At 39.2% G+C, this 19622-nt stretch overlaps 2 protein-coding genes across 6 annotated transcripts in view; both read left to right on the top strand.

Moving 5' to 3' along the window:
* Clip1 (CAP-Gly domain containing linker protein 1) overlaps positions 1–7632 on the top strand; it is a 117142-nt gene extending 109510 nt beyond the window's left edge. For all 5 annotated transcript variants that reach the window (XM_071616455.1, XM_071616461.1, XM_071616467.1 and 2 more), the window contains 5 exons: positions 2401–2518; positions 2597–2747; positions 3237–3286; positions 5554–5678; positions 6010–7632. In XM_071616455.1, the coding sequence (XP_071472556.1) occupies positions 2401–2518; positions 2597–2747; positions 3237–3286; positions 5554–5678; positions 6010–6235 (670 nt within the window). In that variant the 3' untranslated portion in view covers positions 6236–7632. The remainder of the gene's footprint in view (positions 1–2400; positions 2519–2596; positions 2748–3236; positions 3287–5553; positions 5679–6009) is intronic.
* Positions 7633–10014: 2382 nt separating this feature from the next.
* Vps33a (VPS33A core subunit of CORVET and HOPS complexes) overlaps positions 10015–19622 on the top strand; it is a 28544-nt gene continuing 18936 nt past the window's right edge. The window contains exons 1-4 of the mRNA XM_027921362.2: positions 10015–10141; positions 11939–12004; positions 13072–13199; positions 14371–14557. Coding sequence (XP_027777163.1) covers positions 10040–10141; positions 11939–12004; positions 13072–13199; positions 14371–14557 — 483 coding nt within the window. The 5' untranslated portion in view covers positions 10015–10039. The remainder of the gene's footprint in view (positions 10142–11938; positions 12005–13071; positions 13200–14370; positions 14558–19622) is intronic.

Consider the following 19622-nt stretch of genomic DNA (forward strand, 5'->3'; position numbering starts at 1 on the left):
GTGGAAAACAGCCTGTGGAGAGGTTGTGTGTATACGTGATGGTGAGCACAGAGAAGGACACCTGTCCCTTTCCCTCCTGCCAGCTGGTGGCGTTTATCCCTCTCCAAGGCTGAGTCCATGGGATCCTGACCAATCAGAGCTGAGTGTAGGAGGGTCTGTCCTTGGCAATCCCCAATCCCGATATTGAGCTCTAGAAATCATTTTTATAGAATAAACTTCCAAATAAGTTTCATAGAAACTCAGCTCATTAACTCCCATGTTTTCAATTCTGCAAATATCTCAGTGAAGTTGGCAGAGGTATATTAAAATAGGTGGAAAATAATAATCGAGAATTTATATACATTATATTAGCATTAATATAATTATGTAATTAACATGTGTAATATATTTGTTATGTAGTTGTATATTATATACTATATTTAAATTTTTGTAGGTTCTATATCTGGGACCATGGGGCAAAAATGGGTTAAGGAGATCAAGATTTAATAGTGTTTGGGTGACATCACATACTTTACATAGCAAAAAGTGCCTGCACATTCTTTCCATTTAAGTTGTTTTGTTTAAATCTAAACAAGACCCATTTGCTAGCAAGTTATTACTCAGTAACATAACAATATGTCAATACTGACCTCTTTCCATTGTTTTTAATTCAAGAAACTTCCGTAAGTCTCAGATTCTTTTCTTACTACTTATCATTCTGAAGTGTAAGTGTAAGCCACACAAGAAGATAAATAAAACACTTATATTTTCATTGTTATGTAGAATTCAATTTGACGTAAACCATGAGAATTCTGTGATTCGTGTGCCGGATATCTTGGGTCTCACTAACCAGACATACATTCTGCCATTTCTAACCTGGGCCTCTATTCCCTGCTCCTCCAGCTGGTTCAGAATCAGACTGAACCATCACATACTCTGCACTCACCCAGCTGCTTCTGACAGAGGGGAGCTGTGGTCTTGTTGTGAAAGTTAAGTTTTCTCTCTCAGATGACAGGCTTTGTAGCCCTAGGGCTTGCCTGGGACATCTCTCAGTTTTGTTTTCCCTAAAATACTTTTGTAAAACGAGGTCTTTCTCTCAGGTTTCACATTGCATGTGATTTTTTTTTTTTTTTAGAACTTTTCATTTTAAACTAATTTTAGGTTTATGGAAGAGCTACAAAAAGGTAGTGTAGCCAATTCCCCATGCCCTCTCCCAGATGCCACATGTGAACATTTTACATAGCTGTGACACATGTATCAAAACCAAGAAATTAACAAGATATAGGACTGTTAGCCAGCCTCTCCACTTCATTCAGCGTTTTTTTTTTTTTTTTCCTCTGCACCGCTGGGGGTTGAAGCCAGGGTCTGGCCTTGCTAGGCAAGTGCACTTCCACTGAGCCAAGTCCCCGCCCTCCCAGGCTGTCTGTCTTTTTTTCAGGCTCCAGGCTAGGAAACCCCACTGCATTTAGGTGTCCTGTCTCCTCAGGCTTCTCCAATCCAGTGATGGTCCCTCACTGAGTCTCTTTCTGTCTTTCATGACCTCAGCACTTTTGCACACATGCAATTTTTACAACAAAGATTCACTCACACACCAGCCCCTCAGCACAACTCTGTGTCTTGCCCTCACCTTCCCCTTCCTCCTTCTCCGCCCACTGCCTGGATCCTCAGGTAGATGCTTCCCTCTCACTAAGGCCTGCCCTGCCCTCTGCCTTGCTCTGACTCTCCCCTTCAGAATCCCCACGCCTCCATTCTGTCCCTGGAGAACTCTCCTGGTGTTTTCTGCTCTAGCCTTTAAGTGCAATTTAATTTCTATGAGCAACTCAGTGTTCTCTTCAGATTCTGTGGTTGAAAAGTCATGATCTTTCAGTTTGAATAGTGATAATCTTACTGCTGTTTTGGCCCACATGACCTTAAAAATACACTCTTGGAACTTGCTAATAAGTTACTGAAATTAGTGAGAACCAACTGATACTTCCAGCATAAAACTGCTCTGCATGACATCTGTATAACTGCTTTGCATGTATGTATTTTAATTGTCATTGCTTGGTAATAATTGATTCCAGAAGTAACAAAAATCAACTTGGGGGTTCTATTTTGGTATAATTTTGGGGGGTGGGGGAGTGCGACAATTTTTTAAAAAATTCTACATCTTCCAAATTTATTAATTTGTCTTTTTAAGTTCAAATGGATACAATGATATGCAGATTCTGGCATGTCTATACATAGGTAAACTTTTTCTCCCCTCACAGTAAGTAAAATTTCAAATTTTGCAAGCATAAATAGCCTTATATATATATATATATATTTTTTTTTTTTTTTTTTTTTTGCATCAACTAAAGTTATTTGCGTGCTTGCTCTAAAACTGTATGCTGATGACTCTCGGTTGATTTCTGGAACTTCTTTAACCCTTTGGTCTTTTAGAGAATCCAAGTACATAAAAGAGACAGATGAAGAGAAAGCTTCCTTACAGAAATCCATCAGTATTACTAGTGCTTTACTCACAGAGAAGGATGCAGAACTGGAAAAGCTGAGGAATGAGGTAGGGCACCCCGGGGGTCCTCCTACATCTGCCACCGCCTGTCCACCTCCCAGCCTCAGCTCAATCACTGTGTTGCAGGTCACAGTGCTCAGGGGAGAAAACGCTTCTGCCAAGTCCCTGCATTCAGTTGTTCAGACTCTAGAGTCTGATAAGGTGAAGCTCGAGCTCAAGGTAAAGAACTTGGAGCTTCAACTCAAAGAAAACAAGAGGCAGCTCGGCAGCTCCTCAGGTAACACACCACCTTCCTGGTGCTCCTCCTCCCCTGCTGCCCCCGCTGCCTGTCCCTAGTCTCCTTCTCTAATGGAAGGAAGCCAGTCACACCTGGCCCCCCCACACCAGGATGCCTGGCATTGCTGCTCCTGGGCCTTCCTGTAATCTGTGAGTGCTGTCACACACTTAAGACAGGGCAACCGCGGGGTCTGAAAGTACATGGCAGTAAAGGGCAGGGCTGGTCCCTTTGGAGGACGATGGACAGTGGAGGTGACATACATTCCCACCCAGTAGTGGCCAGTCTGGGAGAGAACCCTGGAAGTGGGAGGGAGGGCCAGTCAGTGCTGAGGGACTGGGAACTTGCTCTGTGTTCTCTGAGGTGCATGGGGAAGTCCACGTGGAAATGAGTTTCCTACCCTAGCTCTTCACTACATAAGTAACAAGGAAAAAGATTGTAATGGTTTTTCTTAACCAGCCTCTGCTTGTTTTTTGTTTTTCACAATACAAGGTAATACTGACACTCAGGCAGAAGAGGACGAGAGAGCCCAGGAGAGTCAGGTAACATTCTTCCTCACTGCTCTGTCGTCTTCGTCCTTTTCAGAATCATTTAATCTTTTGAATAGGTATTGTGTTCCTGTGTTCCAAACAGTAAGCAGTTCTAAAATGTGCATAGTAAAAAGTCTTCCTCCAAACCCTCTCTTCTGTTCCAATTCCCAAATCCCTAAACAGGTGATTACTATTCCTAGTATCTCACCTTTGCAGAGCTTTATAAAAATGTATAGCTGGACACAGTGTCAAGCACTTGTAGTCCCAATTAATCAGAGGCTGATGTGGGAGACTGCATAAGCTCAGGAGTTTGAGAAAAGTAGCAGGACTCCATCTCCAACAACAACAAAATGCATATTCAAGTGAATACTAAAACAAAACCCCCAATTTGTATTTAAAAATGAGGATTAGGGTTGTGGCTCAGTGGTAGAGCGCTTGCCTAGCACGTTTGAGGGCACTGGGTTCAACTTTCAGCACCACATATAAACAAATAAAATAAAGGTCCAACAACTAAAAATTTAAAAATAAGAGTAGTGCATACAACATAAACCCTTCTGTAGTTGTCTTTTATGTAGCTATGTAGTATCTCGCTATATGATGTGCCATAATTAAGTCGGTTCCCTTTGGTTGACATGACATTTTGGATGTCTCTGACCCTTTAGGTCCGTTATCATAAATGATGCTATAAGGAATTATCTTGGACAGCTATCAGACTTAGACTAATTCACCCTGGGTTAGCACTGTCTGCTTAGTGTGTGTCATAGGAGTGGCACATAATTAACACTGTTTTCTCCCCCCTCTTTTCTTTCTGCTTCCATTCGTTTCTGCTGCTGCTGACAACACTTTTCTTCCCATCAGCAAATGGTTTGTTTTCTGTTTCCTAATTTGTGTGTGCCTGTGCGTGTATGGTTTCCCACTATACTTACGTCCAGTCTGTGGCTTTTTCTTCTTCCTGACATGGAGGTCCTAATGGAAATGACTTAGAAAATGCACTTTGAGAAATGAAAAATAGACTCAGCACATCCACTTTCTAAGGTGGCCTTGCTGAAGCTGGAATAAAATGCTGGGAAAGACCGGGCTGATTGCTCATAACCCTCCCAGCAGGAGAATAAGACCAAATATTTCTTCAAAGTAGCTGGATGCAGTGTTACAAACCTGTAATCCAGAGGCTGAGGAGGAGGATTGCAAATTCAAAGTCAGCCTCAGCAACTTAGCAAGGCTCTGTCTCAAAAAATAAAAAGGGCTGGGGATGTGGCTCATTGGTTAAGTGTCCCTGGATCCCATCCCTGATACAAAACAACAACAACAACAAAAAAAAACCCACAAAATGTGTGCATGTGTGTATGTGTGTGTACATATTTTTAATATTATAAACTGGGATCTTTTCAATTTAGAGAAAGGATACCTTTCACTATTTGAAGAACCCTTTGGGTTTTAAATTGCTCTTGGCTTGAACGGAAGAGTTAGGATGAGAGTTTCCTTCTGGTGGTCATCTTGTCTTTGCCGCTCAGGGACCCTCAGCATAGGTCCCCTTCTAGTATGTGGTTCCCAAACATTGCTGTGTTAGCATGTGCCTATCTCTCCTCAGTAGGAAGGGAGCCTTGCTGTCCCCTTCACAGCCCTCCATGTTCCCTACCGTCATTATCAATGGTTAATGGCTGTCTTAAGAGAAAATCCATATAAGTCTTCCAGAACAATCCCAAATGGGTTCTAGAATTGAGTGAAAGAACTTTATGTGTTTTGTAAAATCTGTATATATATATTTGTGTAGTAGAAGGAAAAATTAAAACTCATGCCCATGTATCTACAAATCTAAGATTATGCTTTTGAATGATGGAAAGTTTGTATTTTTTCCCCTATGGAAAGAAATAACTTTCCATCAATCAGTAGCATTCCACAACCCTCAGATTTAGCTATTTAAGTATAATTTATTTGCCTCAATGACAAGTGAAGCTTATGCATTCACAGTGGGAAATATTCAATGAGACTTGATTTAAAGTATATATAAAATACTCAGTAACATTTGAAGAGTGTTGAGAGATAGAAAGGGGAAAAGGGAAACCTCCTTAGCCCTACCACCTAGCCATATGGCCTCATTTAAATTCAGCTATTTGTCAAAGAATCTCATTACTTCTGTTCCTGGGGGGCTGGAACAACATGGGTCCAGTGACAGGCACTGTGGCCCCTTATGTGACATCTGCATACTTCTTGGTACTGCAGCTTGTGCACGTTAGACATGTTACCCACCTCACTGTTTCTTTTCTTTTTTGACAAATCAGATTGACTTCCTAAATTCAGTAATAGTGGACCTTCAAAGAAAGAATCAAGACCTCAAAATGAAGGTGGAGATGATGTCAGAAGCAGCTCTTAATGGCAATGGGGATGACCTGAACACCTATGACAGGTATTTCGTAGTGAGCCATACTGACTAGAACCTCAGGGCATCAGGATAAATGTGTTTTTAAAGTTCAGCTCTTCAGGGGGTTATCAAACAACCAGAAAGGTACAGTTGCTCTGCAGTTACTTTGCCATAAATGGTTGCCATAAATCCGGCAAAGAGAGAGGTTACAAATGGTCTGATCTGGCATTTTTAAAATATGAAATGTATTACTTTCCCTGAAGGCTCAGAGTTGGCCATAATTAGTTCTTACTTATTTTTAAAATTCTTTACATGAGATGTTTTCTCTTGAATTTCTTATGATAAAATCTCTGATTTTATATGTTGATATTTGTAGCGATGACCAGGAGAAACAGACCAAGAAAAAGCCCCGCCTCTTCTGTGATATCTGTGACTGCTTCGATCTCCATGACACAGAGGACTGTCCCACCCAGGCACAGATGTCCGAGGACCCACCCCATTCCACACATCATGGCAGTCGGAGTGAGGAGCGGCCTTACTGTGAGATCTGTGAGATGTTTGGGCACTGGGCGACCAACTGCAATGATGACGAGACCTTCTGATGTGGTAGCGTGCAGCACGGGCCCTCAGAGGCACTCGCATCTCAGCAACTGAACACCAGCACTGCGTGCGCAGACTTCAGGAGAACTCATGTTATTTTTGACCCCTGTCAAGAAATCTAAGAAAATATTTTGGTCTTCAACAAATCATCTTTTAGTCTCCCCTTATAAGTTAGAATAATAAATATTAGTAGGTGAGAGTTCACCTCTAATTTTGTTTTCCTGATTTTTCAGTTTTAAGACTGCACCAGATGCCATTACATTTATTGTTCTACAGAGACCTCTAGAACAAGCCCTTCCCTTACCTTATTTAAGAAACTTTAAATTATGCTGTTACTCTTCATATTTGCACTAAATATTTCTGGGCTGCATTTGTATATTTAGGTTTTTGGTTTTTGGGGGGTTTTTTTGGTTAAGCATTGACACTGGAATGAGTTGCAAAAGATACCATTTTGCATTTTCATTTACTCTAAATTTAAAAGTATTTTATAATATCTGAGCTCTTTGCACTACCTGTTGTCAGTAGTGCCTTTTTTTGTAGGCTGGACAATACTGGGTGTGATTATAAATCATGAAACAGGTAGAAGGGAGGGGAAAGCCCCCAAACTGCTGTGGGGACATTTTATAATCTATATGCTGCATCCACTTACTCAACTGTGGTGTTTTCTTTCTTGGTTTTACATAATTTTTTGCTTATATATATATATATATATATCATATGTATATATTTTTCAAAAAAAATCTATATTTTGGGGAAAAACAAAATGTTTTTCTGTTCAGATTTTTACCTTTATGAAAAATAAAACACTTGTAAAATCATCAGGATGTAACAGACTAGGCCAAAAATAGCATCTTGCAGCTTCACAGTTATTTTATCTTCTGTTTCCATTTTGGTTCTTTACCAGATCTAAATAGATGAAAGAATTTCCTGTAATTATTTTTTCTTCTCTAGCAAACATCCCCAGCAGTGAATTATCAAGCCACTGTAAAATGCCTAAATTAACCAATCTACAGTCTTCCTTTACAAGATTTTTAACTATTCTTAGATGAATGTACGATGAGAAATTCAACATTAATAATTTTGAATTTTCTTATCACAAAATAATAAAGTGAAGGACCTCAACCTCCAGAATAGTTTATCAACCAGTCTGAATATATTTATCTTCATTTGAATGTCTTCTAGAATATGTAAAATGTAATAAAATGTATCTTCCATGCTACATGTATAATAAGAAATTCTATAATTGTATATATACCTTTGATGTATTTTCCCCTAAGATTATCAATTGTGTTTGACAAGTGAATATTAAATGTTACCAGTGGAAATTTTTGGTTAATATAATAGGAATTGTTTCACAAAAAGAAAACATGTAAAGCAGTATTAAAATTTGAGCATACAAGTGTTCTGTATCTTCTTTAATAATTTTTTTTTTTGCCAGTGTTAGTAATTTCACATTATTCTCACATTTGTCATATGGTTTTTCTTCAAATGAAAAAGCCGTATAGATCCTAATAGCAATTTCCTTCCTTCCATCCTCTCTGTCCTGGGGATGGAACCCAGGGCCTTATTGCATGTTTCACATGCACTCTACCACCAGCCTACACGTCCACCCCAAACAGCAATTTCTACTACAGTCTTGTTGCTAAACACCAGTTAAGAAATTGGTATGTCCTGAACAGGTGGCCCTGGAAGCACCAAGGGCAGTGTTGGCTGCTGCTAAGAAAATACCAGCTGCAGCTTTCTGAGGTTGACTGTATCTGGAGACTTGAGTCCTGAGTGCTTGTGAATGTTAACTGAATCTGAGGATTTTTAAAAGTGGAAAGAATGAGGCATTTGTAGGCCTTGATCTATAAAATGCTGTTCTCCAGTGTTGCTCAGAAAATTGTTTTGCCTTCAGATTACATTGTGGATTCCAAGAATTGAGAGAGTACAAAGATTGGAAACTGAAATGACTTCTCTCCAATTCTACCAAGGATAATGTCCTAAAGGATTGTGGAATCATGTGCCGGAATCCTGGACCCTTGAGTGAATTCACGAAATGGCTACTCCACCAATTGAGGCTGTTCATCTCACAACATGAGAAACAAACTTTTTTTTTTCCTTAAAAAAATAAATTGGGCCAGGCACAGTGGCTGGCGCCTATAATTCCATCTACTAGGGGGACTGAGGTAGGAGGATTGAAAGTTCAAGGCCAGCCTCCTCAACTCAAAGACTATCAAAAAATACAAAAAAAGAGCTGGGGATGTAACTCCTTGGTACAGCACCCCTGAGTTTAATCCTCAGTACCAAAAAAGAAAAAATAAAAAAAATAAACTGGTATGCCTTTCTTCAAGTGTTTTGTGACTCACTTGGCAAAAAGTAATTATCTGTGGTTTTACCCACTGCTGTATCACATTGTATCATCTGCCAAAAATTTAAGTGGCATCATTAGCACCATAGAGTACCATTTTTATTAATCCATGATGGGTTTTAGAAAGAAACTCAAACGTTGCTTGGGTATTTACAAAACTGATTACTGAACCAACTGCTAGTTTTTTGAACATCCAGTTTATGAACAGTTATCAACAAATAGCTATTTCCAAAACACTACTTGAGGAAAAGCATTACTCTTACCTAAATAATCTACAATAATAGTTCTCAACTTTGGTATTGACCTGAGGTGATTAAAAGGCGCACTCTCCCTGTGCTTCTCACTCTCATATATGTATATATTTATAAACACACACACAATCTTTTAACACACAATAAGTAGTATGTATGGGGAAATAAAGTACCCATTATTAATCTTCTGGCATCCTGATCCTGCTTAGGGACAGTTTACCATACTGCTTCTCCTCAGTTAGTTACACTCATGAATGCCTGGGCATTTTACTGCTTAAACTGTACCCTCATCTTTAAATAGCTCATGACATGGCCTGCTGAGCTCAACATTATCATAGGCGTTAAGATGAGACATTCTCAGTTAAGGAGAAAACTGGCCTGGGGAGAAATGGCATGAGGAACTTATGAGGAACTTTAGGACCTTAGTTGTTTCTCTTTGTTTCCTTTCTACTTTTTAAATTTTTATTTGTGTGTGTGTGTGTGGTACTGAGGATTGAACCTAGGGCTTCATGCATGCTAGGCAAGTACTCTACCACTGAGCTAAGTCCCCAGCTCACTACCTTTTATTTTCCATCCTACCTCAAAATGACCCGTATCTGCCCCAAAGTATGGAAACGATCATATCCTAATAATTTATTGAGCAGTTAAGTTTCAGGCACCGAGCTCATCCTTTTACGCAGGTTACAAGATGTAATTTACATCCTCTTTCGTCTTCACAACTCAGGGATTTTGCTGTTAAGCCAGCCGGGTTTTGACAGTATTCCTGTGAAATACCATGTTGCCTTATTAGTCTACCAGTGAGACCAAGCTGGGATTATAACCGTGGTCCACTTTGCCCGGCAGACCTTCGGATTTTTATAATTTAAAAAGATTTGCATACAAATTTAGCTTCAAATTACCATTACACAGCAAGTATTCTTGGTGGCGATTTTTAAAAGAGTCAAATGAGATCAATTTCCAAAATTCCAATGTCCCTTTTCAAGGCCAGACGACTCCAGGACCGAGGTAGGGTCCGAAAAAGCGGAGAGGTAAAGGAAAGAGTTGGACTCTAGGACCCGATTGGAGAGGAGCGCATCCGGCCGACTCCGGCTTCCGGGTTTGGCCTGCGTCAGCGGCTCTGATCACGTGCACGTACAGCCACGTGACCGGGCCGGGGGTGGAGAACTGTGGACGCGGTGGGGCTGAGGGAAAGGGGAGGGGGCAAGATGGCGGCGCACCTGTCCTACGGACGAGTGAACCTGAACGTGCTGCGCGAGGCGGTGCGTCGCGAGCTGCGCGAGTTCCTGGACAAGTGCGCGGGAAGCAAGGTGAGGGGCCGGAGCCTGCGACACCTCCATCTCCTCCCGTGGCCGGCCCGGCTTTGTCCGGTCCCCGACCTTTTAAGCTCGAGTGTAGGAGGTCCCCTGCGTCTTCCAAGGGGGCGAACTTTGGGCCCTCTCCTTGCGTCCAGGTGCAGGCGGCAACGACGAGGCAGGGAGGGCCTGGGCACCCAACCCGGAGATGGCGTGGTCCCGTGACGGCAGGATAAGCCACCGTGATAGGCAGCCCAGCGCCTGGAGAGAGCTTGAAGTTGGGCGCGGGGGTGCAATGGCTCAGTGTCCACTCGTTTCAGCGACCGCAAGTGTCAGTTCAGATAGTACCTTCGCAAGTCTCTGAAGCACCGACGCCTTGTAACCTGCTCGCACCCATCATGAGAGATGATGTCATTTTAACTTTGCTTTCTTAAAATAGGGTTCTCTCTCCTTCTGAGCACTCACCTCAGAAGGGAGTCAGACACTGTATACCAGAAACATTGTCCTGATCCGCCCTGTTCTCCCCTTAGCATTTGTCCGTTTCCTTGAGTAACCACTCTTTCTTTAGAACTGAGGAAGCTCAGAAACCAGTGTTGGAGAGAATAGAACTCCAAGAGGTAGAGTGCTGGCTGGCAGCCCTTGAGAGAAGAAAGCAGGCTGAATCACAGGGCCCTTGTTTAAATTCAGCAGATGATGCTGGAATCTGAATCTGATCGTAGATTGTGTCAATGACAGTATACTGAAATGTAATATTATACTATAGTTTTGCATAAAGTTACTTGTTACTACCAGAGGAAAACAGGCAAAGTGCACAGTGATTGTCATATTTTTTACAAGTAGACAATGTACAATTATGTAAATAAAAAATTTAAAAAGAAAGAAATGAAGCTGGAGTTTAGTGGTAGATATACTCACATGGGTCCCAGAACAATGACTTATGGTGTCAAAAAGTCCTAGGTTGCAGTCTTGACTTCTTTGTGCTATAGGTAAAGTCCAAGTTGCTTATATGGCCTTGGATACTTACTTAAACTCCTAAACTTTTAAAATTTTCCTCTTCTGCCCAAATAAGATTTGTAATGCTTATATCATAGGTTTTAGGTCTGTATAATTGGAATTTCTGTATAGTTCAATTTAATAAAACCACAATTTAGATATAAAGGTTCTATAGCTCCTTCTTTCTGTTGAGGACAGTAATTAGCTCTTTAATTTCTCTGTGACCCACACTAGCATCATATGCCATTTTCATTTAGATTGTTAGGCTATGAATGTGATCAGAGCCAATTACATTTTTTATTTTATGTACTGGGGGTTGAACCCAGGGCCTCCCATATTCTGTGCAAGTGCTCTACCATTGAGCTGTGTTCTTGGCCTTTTTTAAATTTTGAATTTTTTAGCTGGGTGTAGTGGCACACGCCTGTAATCCTAGCAACTTGGGAGGCTGAGGCAGGAGGATCACAAGTTCAAAACCAGTCTCAAAAATTAAGCAACTTAGTGAGACCCTATCTCAAAATTTAAAAAGGGTTCAGTGGTTAAGCATTCCTGGGTTCACTCATCGGTACCAGAAAAAATAATAATAATTTTTAGAAAATTTCTCACAAAATAGCCCAGGCTAGCTTTGAACTTGCAATCCTCCTGCTTTAGCCTCCAGAGTAGATGGGATTACAGGCATGTGCTACCATATTTGGTGATCCAATTAAAAATTTTAACTCCCAAGTTTGAAGAAATATTCCTACTATATATGACTGCTATTTTCTGTTGATATTGTTGAAATTGAGATTATCTGTAATAAGAGACAATTTCTCTCTGTTTCAGGCAATAGTTTGGGATGAGTACCTAACAGGACCCTTTGGCCTGATTGCACAGTATTCACTACTGAAGGTAAATGAGCTAATGGGTTTTGTTATTGGATTAATAATTCTGAATTTTAGCAATAATAACACATATGATTTTATATTTCCTCATGAGTGACTGGCTTGCAAACAATTGGATCTATAAACACTAATACTAACATTTTGGTTAGTATGGTTAACATTTTGTGTGCAATGCTCTGTGCATGATATAAGGTAATCATTACTTGGTGTTTTCAATAGTTTGTTGTGTTAGTCATTTAAATGCTGATATAGAGTGTGGCTTCAGCCCTTCAATAGATGAATGGATAAAAAAAATGTGGCATTTATATACCATGGAGTATTACGCAGCACTAAAAAATGACAAAATCATAGAATTTGCAGGGAAATGGATGGCACTAGAGCAGATTATGCTTAGTGAAGCTAGCCAATCCCTAAAAAACAAATACCAAATGTCTTCTTTGATATAATGAGAGCAACTAAGAACAGAGCAGGGAGGAAGAGTAGGAAGAAAAGATTAACATTAAACAGATACATGAGGTGGGAGGGAAAGGGAGAGAAAAGGGAAATTGCATGGTAATAGAGGTAGACCCTCATTGTTATACAAAATTACATATAAGAGGTTGTGAGGGGATGGGAAAATAAACAAGGAGAGAAATGAATTACAGTGGATGGGGTAGAGAGAGAAGATGGGAGGGGAAGGAGGGGGGATAGTAGAGGATAGGAAAGGTAGCAGAATACAACAGTTACTAATAGGGCATTATGTAAAAATGTGGATGTGTAACCGATGTGATTCTGCAATCTGTATTTGGGGTAAAATTGGGAGTTCATAACCAACTTGAATCTAATGTATGAAATATGATATGTCAAGAGCTTTATAATGTTTTGAACAACCAATAAAATAAATAAATTAAAAAAAAAATAGAGTGTGGCTTCATACTGAAACTTCGTCCTTTATGTATTTGGCTGTGGGGGACCTAAATTTTGATAGTAAATCATTACCATGCATTATATTAGGAGTATATATGATTTCTGAGTCTGGAAATGATAGATAAATTTCAGGGATTGTGTTAACCTTTTGTGTATGTGTTTTCCTAGGAACATGAAGTGGAAAAAATGTTTACACTTAAAGGAAGTCGTTTGCCAGCAGCAGATGTCAAGAATATTATATTTTTTGTCAGACCCAGGCTAGAATTGATGGATATAATCGCTGAAAATGTGCTCAGGTATCTCAGAGCTTTTGTTTGGTCAAAAGAGGTTTGGTCCTTAAAATACTTTTCTTTTTTAAAAAATAGCTTTATTTAATTTATTTTTTTAATGTGGTGCTGAGGATCAAATCCAATGCTTCACATGCTCAGTGAGCTCTCTACCACTGAACCACAACCCCAGCCCTTTACAATGTTTTTGATTGTTTGTTTGTTTTAATATTTTTTTTTTAATATTTATTTTTTAGTTTTTGGCAGACACAACATCTTTGTTTGTATGTGGTGCTGAGGATCGAACCCGGGCCGCACGCATGCCAGGCGAGCGCGCTACTGCTTGAGCCACATCCCCAGCCCTTGTTTGTTTTAATATTTTTTAGTTAGTTATACATGGACACAGTATCTTTATTTTGTTTATTTTTATGTGGTACTGAGGGTTGAACCCAGTGCCTCACATGTGCAAGGCAAGCACTCTGCCACTAAGCCACAACCCTAGCCCTTTACAATGGTTTTAATGTACTGAGCTCCTTGTCATTACAAACCCCCACCCTTGCCAGTGCACTAGAAGGTGGTCTTTTGGAAAACTAGAACAGGCAAGGAAGTCTAATGGTTAAAATTTTCCAATATACTGAATGTAATGTGGTTGAATTTCATAAGCAAAATAAGAGCTGATTAAAATTTAACATGGATCCAATCTATAGAGGAAGTCATCTTGCATAGTCTGCACTCTGTGGAACAATTGATGGCTGCAGCCCCTAAAATCTTAAAAGCATATGTGCTATTTTTGGAAGTCCGTTGTCAAGGAGAATAGAAGGTGGGAATCAAGAGTGATGTCTCATCTTAATATCAGACTGTTGTTGCACTGGTTTTGTTAAAGAACCATTTGTTTTTAGTAAGGTATAGATATCCTGTTTTAATAAACCTGAGAGCTTTGATGCCCCATAAATGATTTAAAAGAATTCTAGAAAATATACCACAAAGTAATAGCTGTGTTCAATGCTGCTTTCCTGTTTGGGAGTTGAAAAAGAGAAAACATAGAACTCTGAACAATTTGGATCTGTGAGTTAGTATTCTTACATTTATCTAACCAGTGTTTATTTACTGCCCATGTTGTGCCAGGCAAAGGGGTCAAAATAAGCAATATAGTCTCTGACCCTAAGAGATCATAAGCTAACAGATGTTACTTCCTTTGCAGTGAAGACAGACGTGGCCCAGTGAGAGATTTCCACATTTTGTTTGTGCCCCGCCGTAGCTTGCTGTGTGAACAGCGGTTGAAGGACCTTGGTGTTTTGGGATCCTTTATCCACAGAGAGGAGTACAGTTTAGATCTCATTCCATTTGATGGAGATCTCTTGTCCATGGAATCAGAGGGTGCATTCAAAGTAAGTTTGGGCTTTCCCTGACATCAGACTTGAATTTTTGCCAAATTTATGAGCATGCAAGTGCCACAAGACAGTTTTAATTTGCACTCCATGATCAGTGTGAAGCTGAGGCTTGTGCATGTTTATTGATGTTCAAGATCTTTTCTTTGGCAAATTGCTTTTTCATTTTCTTGGCTCATTGCTTATTTTTTAGGAGTCCTTTTTATATTCTGTATACTCATTATTGTGGTTTATAAAAGCTGCAAGTATATTCTCCTAGTCTGTGGGTTGTCTTTTAATCTTGTTATAATGCTTTTTATAATGTAAACATTTTCTGCGGGGTGTGGTGGGTCATTCCTGTAAATCCCAGCTACTTTATTTGGGATGCTGAGACAGGAGGAACACAAGTTCAAGTCCAGCCTCAGTAATGCAGTGAGGCCCCAAGCAACTTAATGAGACCCTGTCTCAAAATAAAAAGGGCTCGGAATGTGGCTTAGTGGTTAAGTAAGTGCCCCTGGCTTCAATCCCCAGTACCAAAGTAATAATAATGATGATGTAGTTAACATTTCTCATTATAAATAATTAAAATTTTAATAGATTTACTTATTATAATTTACATATCATAAAATTCATCCCTTTATAAGATGCAGTTTAGTGGTTTTCAGTTTATTTAGAGTTTTGCAACTATCACTACACTCTAATTTTGGAACATTTTAATCATCTGCAAAAGACATCCCACACCCATTAGCAGCCATTCTCTATCATTCCTTCCTTCAGCCACTGGAAACCACTAATCTATTTTATCTGTATGGATTGGCCTATTCTGGAGATGATCTATTCTGGTCATATGGCAACTGTATTTAACACTTTGAGAAATTCCAAACTCTTGCCTAGTAGTGCTGCCATTTTATATTCCCACTAGCAGTTGCTGCACCTTCTCACTGATACTGTCATTGTTCGTCTTTTCCAACTGGGTATGAGTGGTTTTTCGTTGTGGTTTTACTTTGCATTTCTGTGATGACAAATGATGTTGATTATCTTTTCATATGCTTATTGGACATTTATATGTCATCTATTGGAGAAATGTCTTTTTATGTCACTTGCCCACTTTGTGTTATTTATCTGTTTTTAACACAAAGTTATAAGAATTTTTTTTTTTCGGGGGGGGGGATCTACCACTTACAAAGGGTGTTCTACCACTGAACCTAATCCCCAGCCATTTTTACTTTTTTGAGACAGGGTCTTGCTGAGTTACTGAGACTGGCCTTGAACTTATGATCCTCTTGCCTCAACCTTCTGAGACACAGGAAGTAATGTGCCATTGCACCTAGCAAGAATTCTTATTGTATTCTAGATACAAATCTCTTTATCAGATACAGGATTTTCAAGTATTTTCCTCCATTTTGTGGCTTCTTTTCACTTTCTTAGTGAAAGTGGGATCCTTTAATGCACAAATATTTTTAATTTTGATAAAATCCAATTTCTTTTTTTCTTCTTTTACTTGTGCTTTTGGTATCAAATTCATGAAACTGTTGCCTAACCCGGCCACAAAGATTCATACCAGTGTTTCCTTCTAAGTGTTTTGTAGCTTTACTTTTTACATGTAGGTCTTTGACCCATTTTAAATTAATTTTGTGTATAATGTAAGAGAGAGGGGTCTAACTTTTTTTTTTTTTTTAACATGGGGATATCTATTTGTTCCAACACTATTTGTTGAAAAGACTTTGTTTTCCTCTTTGAATTGTCTTGTTACCTTTGCAAAAACTCAGTTGTCCGTAAGTATAAGGGTGTGCTTATTTCTGGTCTCTCGATTCTGGTCCTTTGGTTGATCTGTCTGTCTTCCTGCCTGCAACACAGTCTTGATTACTATGGCTTTGCCGTAAGTTTGAAATGAGGAAGTATATGAGTTCTTCAACCAAAGCACTTAAATCTCTCACTTTTTTTTTTTTTTTTTCTTTGCTTTGTTCTTTTTGTATCTGAATAAATCCTTTACTCTGAAAACAGAAAATCTTTCATTTTCTTTTAAAAGTTTTGAGTTCTCCTCTTCACAGGTCTTGAATCTGACTTGGGTTTGTGTGTGTGCTGTGTGGCGGATGGTGTTGGCGTGTTTTCTTTCAGGTGTACAGCCACTGGCCCAGCATTGCTGGTGCCCACTGATTATTTTCTAGCATAGGTTTATCAGTAAATATACATATCTTTTCTCTCTGGTTCTGCAAGTCTTTTTGCCAGTGTGTTTTATGTATTTATTTGCTACTTTTCTTCCAATAAACACATTCTCTCATAAGAATATTACTTTATCTTTTAAAAAATAATTTGAAAATGTTTTGTGAACTTAATCCATGCTCATGGTAGAATTTTTTTGAGTCAGAAAGGTCACAGGGTGAAGAGTAAGCCACTCTCCACCCCAGTTCTCAGACTGACCAGTTCTTTCCAGAAACAATCCCTATTCCTAACTCTTTCTTTGTGTGTGTATGTATGTGTGTATTTTCTTTTTCTTTTTTTGGGGGGGAGGGTACCAAGGATTGAACCCAGGGTTACTTAACCACTGAGCCACATCCCCAGCCCTTTTTTATTTTTGGACAGGTTTTTGCAAAGTTGCTTAGCACCTTGCTGAGTTGGTAAGGCTGGCCTTGAAGTTGTAATCCTTTGCCTCAGACTCCTGAATCATTAAGATTAAGGGTGTGCCATCACACCGGGATGTGTTTTGGTGTGTGTTTAACTCTTTTTTTCTCTAGGTGCTTTATGCAGCTGCAGCTCACAACATGTATAGTATTCTCATTTTTAAACACATGGTTGTATATACACACATACACACACACATTTTGATATCTTACTTTTTAAATATTTTTTTGTTGTTGATAGACCTTTATCTTATTTATTTAGATGTGATGCTGAGAATCAAACCCAGTGCCTCACACATGACAGGCAAGTGCACTATCACTGAGCACCAGCCCCAGCCCTTGATATATTGCTTTTAATAAGACATTTGGGAGTCATTTTCTACCATTTATGAAAGTGCTGCTGTGTTTGTAGTTGAAGCTGTATTGTGTTCCATTATTTGAATGTACCATGATTTATTGAGCCAGTCCTCTTTTGAAGCATCTAACACTGTTAGGTGGCCTTGTGCATGGGGAGCCCTTGCTCTGTAGGCCATCCAGGATGTCTTCTGCCCTTGCCATTTTGTCTTTCTTTTTTTTTTTTTTCCCCTTGTGGTATTGGAGATCCCATCCAGGGCCTTGTACCTGGTTGCCAAGCACTTTACCACTGAGCTACATCCCTACCCATTTTTTTAAAAAAAATTGTATTTTGATACAGGGTCTTTTTTTTTAACCATTTTTAAAAAATTATTTATTTATTCAAATTTGTTTTATATGACAGCAGAATGCATTTCAATTCATAGTACACATATAGAGCACAATTTTTCATGTCTCTGGTTGTACACAAAGTGGATAGAGTCACATACATGTCTTCATACACGTACTTGGGGTAATGATGTCCATCTCATTCCACCATCTCTCCTATCCCCTCTCTTTCCCTCCCTCCCCTTTGCCCTATCTAAAGTTCCTCCATTTCTCCCATGCTTCCCCAACCATCCCCATTATGGATCTGCATCCTCAAATCAGAGAAAACATGCGGCATTTGTTTTTTTGGGGTTGGCTAACTTCACTTAGCATAATATTCTCCAACTCCATCCATTTATCTGCAAATGCCATGATTTTATTGTCTTTTAATGCTGAGTAATATTTTATTGTGTATATATACGACAGTTTCTTTATCCATTCATCTACTGAAGGGCATCTAGATTGGTTCCACAATTTAGCTATTATGAATTGAGCTGCTGTAAATATTGATGTGGTTGCATTACTATAGTATGCTGTTTTTAAGTCCTTTGAGTATAAACCGAGGAGTGGGATAGCTGGGTCAAATGGTGGTTTCTTTCCAAGTTTTCCAAGGAATCTCCATACTGCTTTCCAATTTGCAGTCCCACCAGCAGTGTATGAGTGTGCCTTTCTCCTCACATCCTTGCCAACACTTATTGTTGTTTGTATTCTTTTTTTTTTAATATTTATTTTTTAGTTGTAGTTGGACACAATACCTTTATTTTGTTTATTTGTTTTTATGTGGTGCTGAGGATCGAACCCAGGGCCTCTCACATGCTAGGTGAGCGCTCTACCACTGAGCAACAACCCCAGCCCCTGTTTGTATTCTTAATAGCTGCTATTCTGACTGGAGTGAGATGAAATCTTAGAGTAGTTTTGATTTGCATTTCTCTAATTGCTAGAGATGTTGAACATTTTTTTATATATTTGTTGACTGATTGTATATCATCTTCTGAGAAGTGTCTGTTCAGTTCATTGGCCCATTTATTGATTGGGTTATTTGTTTTTTTGGTGTTACGATTTTTGAGTTCTTTATATATTCTAGAGATGAGTGCTCTATCTGATGTGCATGTGGTAAAAATTTGCTCCCATTCGGTAGGCTCTGTATTCACCTCACTGATTGTTTCTTTTGCTTAGAAGAAGCTCTTTAGTTTGAATCCATTCCATTTATTGATTCTAGATTTTATTTCTTGTGCTCTAGGAGTCTCATTAAGAAAGTTGGGAGCTAATCCTACATGATGAAGATTTGGGCCTACTTTTTCTTCTATTAGGCACAGGGTCTCTGGTTTAATTCGACCCACTTTGAGTTGAGTTTTGTGCATGGTGAGAGATATGGGCTTAATTTCATTTTGTTGCATATGGATTTCCAGTTTTCCCAGCACCATTTGTTGAAGAGGCTTTCCTTTCTCCAATATATATTTTTGGTGCCTTTGTCTAAAATGAGATAACTATATTTGTGTGGGTTTGTCTCTGTGTCCTCTATTCTGTACCATTGGACTATAAGTCTGTTTTGGTGCCAATACCATGCTATTTTTGTTACTGTTGCTCTGTAGTATAGTTTAAGGTCTGGTATAGTGATGCCACCTGCTCCACTCTTCTTGCTAAGGATTGCTTTAGCTATTCTGGGTCTCTTATTTTTTTGTTGTTGATTTTTTTAATACCTTTATTTTATTTATTTATATGTAGTGCTGAGGATCAAATCCAGT

This window comes from Marmota flaviventris, chromosome 1 (assembly GCF_047511675.1).
Source record: "Marmota flaviventris isolate mMarFla1 chromosome 1, mMarFla1.hap1, whole genome shotgun sequence".
Taxonomy (NCBI): Eukaryota; Metazoa; Chordata; class Mammalia; order Rodentia; family Sciuridae; genus Marmota; species Marmota flaviventris.